Source organism: Chanos chanos, chromosome 12 (genome assembly GCF_902362185.1).
Source record: "Chanos chanos chromosome 12, fChaCha1.1, whole genome shotgun sequence".
Lineage (NCBI taxonomy): Eukaryota > Metazoa > Chordata > Actinopteri > Gonorynchiformes > Chanidae > Chanos > Chanos chanos.
Window position 1 is genome coordinate 8668733 of NC_044506.1, and position 9135 is coordinate 8677867.

The following is a 9135-nucleotide window of genomic DNA, read 5'->3' on the forward strand; positions in this document are numbered from 1 at the left end:
CACAGACATACTCGAACGATGCTGCTACACTGTCCTACAGAAACTAAGAACTGTTCTCATTATTCGGATGTGGTGGCGTATTTGGGTTTTTGCTCTAAAGGCTAGCATACTTCTGGCAGATAATAATCACATAATAGAAGAGATATGGGAGACGTGTATTGAAAAATGCCAATATCAAATTAAATATATAACGGAGCAGATTACACAGTTGTAGCCTATTAAAACCATCAAAAACATAACATATTTCATCGCGAAACAATGAGTTGATCAAAACTTAAACTACATGGCCAATAACATATAAAACACGATAAATAAAACAGACCATAAAATATCCACGTATTAGATGATAAGAGCACAAAAATTACGAATTTTCAGTTTGGACAATGAGTAGTACACCGAGTTTTCTCAACCATGGCTCAAGAAGCCAGAGAATATAACGTTGTGTACTGGATGCAGGCTGAGAAAGGATGCATAAAATGCATCAGAAACGTATGCATATTCACCGAGTACGTTCATGAATGTTACTGAACACATTAAAGCAAGAGTTCGGTCTGCTGATCTAGTTTCAAGTTCTCCAAGTATCATCAAAGAAACTTGCTAGATAGTTAAGAAACAAGGCGTTTTCTGTGTCCTTCTGCCTCCCGGGACTTTAAGTCAGCAGTATGTTAAACAAATGGTAAATTAAACCATTTTCTATAAATTGTTAATGCATGCATCGTAATTTCTATCCATTTCATTTTAGCCGAAGTGTAACTGCAGAAAAAACATAACTGTTTACACATCCTTAATTGCTAACGCTCCCTTTAAGAACTTGAGCCCTAAAATGTAAGGCTGTTTTCTTTTCGACTGCGCTGTCTGCAACAACTTCCATTGCTTTTCTTGCAGAACTGCAGCACTCCCTTAACCCTGTGGTCGACCCCCTCGGAGTAATCCACGCTATCCAAAATAACTTTAAAATGGATTGAAATGTGGCTTACGTTTAGCGAGCTCTTCGATGCGTTCCCGACAAACCCGCAGAGCGCAAAGTGTCGCTGCCAGACGGCGTTCCCTACCCGAGGGTGTCAAGTGCGTCTAGACGTTCTCACTCATTGCCAAACTCGACAGAGCTCAAACTCCGTTGTATTCGAGTCTAGTCCTCTCCCTGCTCTATCTGAATAATTTAGAAAACGCTGTAGCGACATCTGCAGAGTAGGAGTACTAATGAAACTGTAGTTAAGACAAAAAATTTCGTTTAACGACGTGTCCTCGTCGCGTAACAGTTTAATTATTTTAACTCGCGCTCAAACCAACAGCGATTACTTTGTCATTCTGTTTCGTAATGAGCTGGCTGTACAAAAATAGAGATGTTCGGAGTAAACAGGTCGAACTGTCAGAGCCAACACTTTTTGGATTAAGGCGAATGAAGTCACATTTAGTGAGCCGTCATTCATTGACTTTTTCGTTGTCAGCAAATAGCTACCTGTCATAATCCGTGCAAAACCAATCAATGAAAATAATTTAGCTGGCTTCTTTCTCAAAATCATGCGAGAACGTTGGTGTTGAAAAATAAACAGTTTGGAGTCTGTGTATTTAGCATCACAAAATATCATACCATTACACATCAAACATAAATGGTTTTCAGAAGCATTGTTCTAGAACAGCAAGAGGCAGTCATATTCATATCATCTCTTTATGAGCTTGCTGCCAACAGTGTACATACAACCATAGGAGAAAAGACATTTGTTGTCTGAAATTATCAGACATAGACTATTGTGTGTTTGTGTCCGTGCATACGTGTGTGTGTGTGTGTGTGTGAGGAGTGAGTCCCAGACATCACCCCCTGGTGTGAGTTTAATTGAATGAATCCTCTCCCCCAGGGGACCTAGGCTTGTTGCCAGTGTGTGTCTGTCTGTCTGAAAGGGATGAGACAGTTGGGGAGGGGCTGGAGGAGGAGGAGGAGGCGGGGGCGGGAGAGCTAAGGCCACAGACAGGGCCTTGCATCATTTACCCTTCTAAAAGGTTCATTTAGAGAAAGGGAGGTGGGGGGTGTGGTCGCCCCCTCCTCTCCTTGTGGCTGGATTTAAAAAAAAAAAAAGGGATGGGCAATGCAGTGAGGCCAGGTTTGTGTGCCTAGGGTCTGGCCAATGAAGACATGGCCACAGGCTTGCCAGGTGTGTAATCAGGGCACCATACTCTACAGCTCCCTGACAAACTGTGCACAGAGGCCTGGGGGGCAAGGCCCTAACCAGTCTGAGAGAGAGAGACAGACAGAGAGAGACAGACAGACAGAGAGAGAGAGAGAGAGAGAGACAGACAGACAGAGAGAGTGAGAGAGAGAGAGAGAGAGAGAGAGAGAGAGAGAGAGAGAGAGAGAGAGAGAGACAGAATCATGATCTATTCGGTCTCGACGAGACAAATTCAAACGCAGCACAGAGCAGCCGAAATGACACACAGCAAGAATGAACAACGCAGTTTTGTGTTGTGAAAATACCAAACCAAAAACACACAACACAGATATGGATTTTGCCAGATGAAAGATATATTACTGCCTCTTAACAAACTTCTGTTAAGAAACTGTTGCACCACAGAAGACCCAATTTCATACAGAAAAGGAAAAAAAAAACAAAAAAAAACTGTCAAAGGCATATTACAAACTTTTTTTTTTTTTTTACACAGATCTACTGTACGCATCAAAGCGCTACAGTACTAAACGTAGATGTTCCATTTGCTTTCAGTCATGCTCTGCAGATAGGTTTGAGGCGTTTGTTGTGTGTCGGCGGAGTGGCTGTGGGGGCTGGGGCGTGTTGGAGTCAGAGTCACACGTTTGTTCGATGAGAGACGGAGGAGGGAGGAGGTGTGCGAGTCTGGAGCTAGCCCTGGGGGGGTCCAAATGAGGAAAGAAATACCTAGAAAATGGAGGACAGGAACACAAAGTAATGAAAAACAATAAAGACGGCGAGAAAGAGACGGGAAAAAAAAGGGGTCGTTAATTCAAAAAAAAAAAAGAAAAGAAAAGATAAAAAAGAGACGAGCGAGACAGCAGACGAGATGTTGAAAACACAGAGATGAACAAAACAAACGACAGATAGAGATGAATATGAAAATATCAGAACGGGGGCTACGAAACAGAACGCTGCTTCCGAAATCAAAAAGAACGACATAAACACGCACGTCTAGACACTCCACCTCTCGGAAAAGAAGACCTTGAGAAAAACAATTCAGCATTAGAGTATCATAGTTCAGTTTTAAAGGATAAAAAAAAAAAAAAGAATAAAAATCGTTAACCATAAGGACATCAGACAGTCACAGTCACAACATGCATGACACTCAGTAAACACATGCAGTGCTGAACAACAAACTTTATTGTTTAAACAAAAGTTGTCTTGAGATGACACTTTACATTCAAATCTACAAAATTCTTCAAGACACACAAACAAAAAAATGTTAATCTTAGGGTGAGCTCCCTTTCACCAGTGTTCATACATCTTCACCCCACCCCCCCCCACCCCCACCCCAAACACTTAACGTTTACAATGGTTTCCTCCAGACATCCTTCGTCATGTTGCAATTAGTTAGTTTACTGTCCTTGTTTTTCCTCATTTTCTTGTCTTTTCACTCCATGCACATTCCGGTCAGAGCTCTCGTCATAAACAGCTTTCGTAATTATGTGAAGAACTGGGGGGCATTGCATGTGATTATGAGGCTGAGAGACTTCCCACGTTCAAAACACTGAGTCACAAATCTCTCTCATATTGACAAAAATTCGGTGCTGCAAAACCTTTTGCTTCTTCTTCTTCTTTCTTTGAATGAAATATGTTGCTTTTTACACAAGATTTTTAGAGACTGGTGAAATTCCAAGGGTTTTTTTTTGTTTTGGTTTGGGGTTTTTTTTTTTAAAGAATGGCACAGAATTTCCAAACTGATTGGTCAAAAACTAAAAATTTAAGATTGGCCCCTACACAACCTACGAAGTGTTCCCAGAGAGAAAAACATCCTGAACTCAAATGTTGCCCTCTATAGCACACCCATGAGAAAACACAAGGTCAGCAATACAAAGTGACCTCTAAAATCCCAACCAACTTGGTACTGAAAAGGCAAAAAAAAAAATTCAATGTTTGACCTAAAAATGCTTTCAGTACAACTTAATGAAGTTAATCTGAAAGGCAAAGCTGTCTCATTAAGAAGTCTGTCACCTAATTTAGATACAGCTTATTATAGATGCAAAATGTTAACTGAGGTAAAGAAATTCTGTTGCGACAATTGTTTTCTTGCGAGCATTAAGTGTTGAGGTTCTAAGTGTATTTGGCACATTCTCAGAAATGTGACTTTTTTAATTGTTTTATGTACTGTGAAGCCCCTTCTTTTCATTTGAAATCTTCTGATAAGACTTATGCTTTGAATGTCAAATGCCCAAACTCACTCATTTTAGAAAAATATATTCATAATTTCTGTCCAAAATATATATGTTTAAAAAAAATCATCAATTTAGCTGACTTATCAATATCAGGTAATGAAACACAACGGCACACACACAATCAATTCTTTCAGTATTACACCAAAACGTAACTGTTAAGACTTAGTTTGAGTGAGTGCTAAATATTAGTAATTTGTAGGGTTCTGGTGTGTTTATGATGTCACTCAGTGTTGGGGAGGTGCAAAGGAATTCTGTCCAATCCTGTGTGTGCATGCAGCAAGCAGCCAATCAGCACATTACTCCATTAGCCGGGCATCAGCTGAGCCTTTTTTCTGTTAAGAGGACATAAGACAGGCATGGAAGGTTTAAAACACAACACTGCAACACATTCAGTGAGGCAATACATATATGTCCAACACCGGCAAACCCTTGTCATGAGTAATAATGATGCAAATAATAATCTATAGAGGAAAACTACCTTCAAAATCATACATTTTTTTTAGTGGAAATTTAATGTTTTTTATGAGAGAGAGAAAGAGAGAGAGAGAAAGAGAGAGAGAGAGAGAGAGAGAGAGAGAGAGAGGGGGGTGGTGGTGCAGAAGCAGAGTTTAAAAAAGAAAAAAGAAAAAAAGTTTCAACAACAAAGGTTTGCAGTGACTGGACAAACAACATAACGGTTAGCGGCACACATTTTACACCACGTATCCAACTCCATTAAGGACAGTAATCTTTTCCACGATTTTAGTCACAGAACATTAACGATTAAAGGGGAACGAACACTGACTAACAATAAATCCGAGACAGTGGGTGTGAATAGTTTTGCCGCAGCGTCAGGCCTACCTGCCAGCCGACGCCGCCCCGACCACGCTGTTCTGGGAGGCCTGGGCCCCCGACCCCCCCCGCGTTACCGAAAGAACCAGTCTGACCAGAAGAGCCGTTTACTGGACTCCCATCTCCCCTCAAGATGCCAGTGCATTTCCAGTTATCCATGTAGTTGGCTGGGGAGGAGAGGCAAACGTTTAAGGAGGCAGGGAAAGACGACAGACACACGGCTAGGAACTGCACAACCCAAGTATGACTCATCATTATGTATTTTAGGACCTCCAGAGAGAGAGAGAGAGTGCAAGAATCTGTCAACAAAATAACATCAAAGACAAACAGTAACGAAAAAATAACTATGCACATCATTAAAAGAAACAAAAAAAACAAAAAAAAGAACCAGAAGCCTTGAATTAAATAGATCAGACTCATTAAACTGTCTTGTTTTTTTAAAAAAAAAAAACAATAAGAGGATGTGAAGTGATATGAAAACACAAGGGGCTATGTGAACAGTATTTTTTAGGCCGTGTTTATAAAATAAAAAAAAAGAAAAGAAAAGAAAAGAAAAGAAAAGAAAAAAAAAAAAACAGACAGCATTGTTCGTCCAGCACTGTTTCTCCACTCAGGGCTTTGGCAAAAACCACGGGCTGTTTGGCCCGGGGCTGGTTTGACGTCTGACCTTTCCATAGCCGGACGCAGCCGTCGTCGCCGGAGGAGGCCAGCAGAGTGCTAGTGATATTCCAGCTCACGCGCCACACTTGCGAGTTATGGCTGTCGAACTGGGCCATCACCTGCACCTCAAATTTGGTGGGTCCAGACGAGGTGGCGCTCTCCTTCCTGTCAGTCACACGGGGCAAAATACGGCTTAAGCCTCATTCGCTTAAGAGTCGAGCGTCTCTTATACGCTCTCAGTTTTAATCATCCGTCACAAAAAGATCGCCGTCCTGAACCATCGAATAAGATGATGCATGTGACCGTCATAAACGGGGTTATCGAACTGGTTAGAAGGTTTACTGATCCTCCAGTTACGCAGACATACAATGCAAGAATTTTTCTGACTATATCTTTCCTTTTTCTTTTTTTTTTAATCAGTCAGAAGAAAAAAAGCATCCCTACACACAACCCGCCTCTTCATTGCCGAGGGCAAAAAGTCAGTCAACTCACCGGAGAGGTATTAATTTGAAAATTCGGACGTCTTTCGTGGCTACGGCCAGCACGTGGAAAGACCTTCCCAAATTAGGTGCGAATGCAATATCGTGGACGGGATCAGTGACTGTCATCAGTGTTTCAGCCTTGGCATACTTCCTGTGAGAAAAACGGACAAACGATCGCTCAGTGGCGATTCACAGTCTCATCCGTTCTTTTCAAACGATTTAATGACTAACGTAACACAGAATGAAAATGGTCCAATATCAAAGAAGAGAGAGACCACTGACTCACCTCGTGTTTTCATTGTACTCGTAAATCTGGACTTTTCCAGTATATGTCACGTTGCTGTCGTCACTGCCCACCGCAATCATTGGAGGATGTGCGCGGGAGCTAAATAATACCACACGTACCACAAATTTATTCAAAGCAACTCAAACGTCATAATGAAAAACATACAACTGTTTAAATTCAGTCTGCAGCACAACAGTCGTATCATTCAGTTCTGCAGGCAGTCGGTGATGTTACTATGGTCTGAGAAAAAGAGTGATGCAGTGCTCCCTCTGCTGGTGAGAATGACTCATAACCACAGTCACGCAGAGTCCACTGCCGTTCAAAACGTCATCACATTCGGTCTGACTCACATAATGTATGGGTACAGTAGCAACACTATTTAGCGACATCAACTGAACACCAAAAGCAAAGGGGTTTCATTGAAGACAGACATGGAGAGGATTCAGTAAAGAAGATGAATGTCTTGTGTGTATGTTTGTGAACATATGCATGCAGGGATCTTGAAATGTTTTTTCTTTTTTCTTTTTGAGTTGATTTAGTGTATCTGGGTGTGTGCAAGTGTGTGCGTGTGTGAGTGAGTAAGTGTGTGTGGGGACTCAGACCTGGAGGGGTTCCAGGAGATGCAGGAGCAGCTGAGCTTGCAGGAGATCTCATGCTGCAGAGACCACTGACTGAGGTTCATCACATCAGGAGCCTCGTAGATCCTCACTACCCCATCTGCCGAGCAGGTGGTCAACATCAGACCCATGTGTTTGGGCGCAAACTTCACATCAGTCACTGAGGTTCTGCTGTCAACCAGCGTGGTTCTCTTTATCTTAAAAAAAAAAGAAAAACAAAAGCCAGAGGCAGTTTAAGAGGAAGGAATTTTACAAGTGGTGCTGGATAAAGAAAACTGAAAGTACAGACTGCCTTATAGGAATGTTCCCTAGCTGCTTTCCTGTAGGGCGGTTTTCACAAGTTACACTAGTTATTTGGTAAACTTTGTGAGACACCCCTCTGGTCTTTCAATGGTCCAGACCAGCTGATCCCTAAATAACAACATCAATAACCCCTCAGAGCCTGACAGAAAAGGCACGACAACTTTTTGACAAAGGGCACGAATAGCGTTAGATAAATCAACAAGTAAGTACAGTGGAAGTACTTAAGTAGTACTTTCAGTAAGTACACTGAAACAGTGACAGCTATGATTCTCATATCCTCTCTCCTACCCAGTGACTTTGTCCTCGCTGTTTATCGTTGGATTCACCAACTATCTCTTCCCAGACAGCTGCAGTACGATCAAACGAGCAAGAAGCCAGCACCTGACCAAACTCCGGATGTGCCCATGTAACCCGCCACACTGAGCCGCTGTGAGTCTAGTCAGATACAGATTAAAAGCCACCAAAGGAATGACAGTAGTATTAATGGTCATTATAATACTTACATATAAGTCACAACACAAGAAAGTTTATTTTACTGACAAAGGTTACGTGAGGGCAACAGATCAAACCATGCATACTTTCCAGCTTGCAGTGCAGTGCCACTCTCCGTCATCGGTCTTGTCCCATACCTAAAAAACAAGGATGACTTAAAGTGTCACAAGAGCCACAAAACCTGTGCAGTACTTCACGTTTACTTAGTAAAAACGTACACCCCAATCATCAAACAAGATTAGAAAATTGGTCACTTTTGTGCGGGCGCGCCTCTTAAAATTGAGCAGCAAAACAACACTACTAGACGTAATATTCCCAAATTGGACTCGACTTCATTAGGCACTTGCATATTATTTGATGACCACAAAAGGTTTTTATCGTACCTTGACACTTTGATCACTGGAACAAGTCGCCATTCTCCGGCCATGAAAGTCGTAAGACACATCGTGAATAAGGTCCTTGTGGTCTGCTGCAATACTTTTTGCGACAAACATTTTTGCAAACAAACTCTAACGACCATATAAAAAGTACATATACAAACCTATGTGTTCGATAGCTTTCAAAATCAGCAACTCAACACAAAACGTGATAGCGGATTAAACGTTTGAAATTTGCACCGGCGCCATTTCTTTTCTGTTTCTCTCGTTTTTCCCCGACAAATGCATGGTTACAACGATATAATAAACATTCTGACTACTGCCACCTATTGTACTGGCGGCAAACATACAATATCCGGGCTTGCAATCTCTAGAGCCAGTCCACTGACAATTTATTGAGCAAATTTATAAGTACTCAATAACTAGCTTATTCGTTCAAATTTAGCGGTGTAATCCCTTCTATGTATCATCACAGCAGTTTTTTACTACTCCTCAAATATTTAATTGCAACCTAATATCAAAGTTTGTCAGAAAGAGGACGTTTTCATATGAAGAAGAACAGGAAAGCGACATACAAGTTTATAGGAGAAAATATCCTTCGACTGTGAATGCTTACAAATTACTAATAATTTTTGAGTGTGAAGTGTTGTTGCATTTCAGAAACTTGAGAGCTTCATCAAACGAAAGTGAGGGA

The 9135-nt window shown here is 41.4% G+C and overlaps 1 protein-coding gene across 1 annotated transcript; it reads right to left on the reverse strand.

Moving 5' to 3' along the window:
* Positions 1–3498: 3498 nt before the first annotated feature.
* On the reverse strand, positions 3499–8669 carry seh1l (SEH1-like (S. cerevisiae)). Its single transcript, XM_030789058.1, is given in 10 exon segments — positions 3499–4725; positions 5234–5274; positions 5276–5391; positions 5892–6049; positions 6377–6517; positions 6653–6751; positions 7255–7466; positions 7861–8007; positions 8151–8201; positions 8448–8669. Coding segments are annotated over 10 exon segments (1104 nt in total). The 5' UTR covers positions 8559–8669; the 3' UTR covers positions 3499–4697.
* Between the last annotated feature and the right edge of the window lie 466 nt (positions 8670–9135).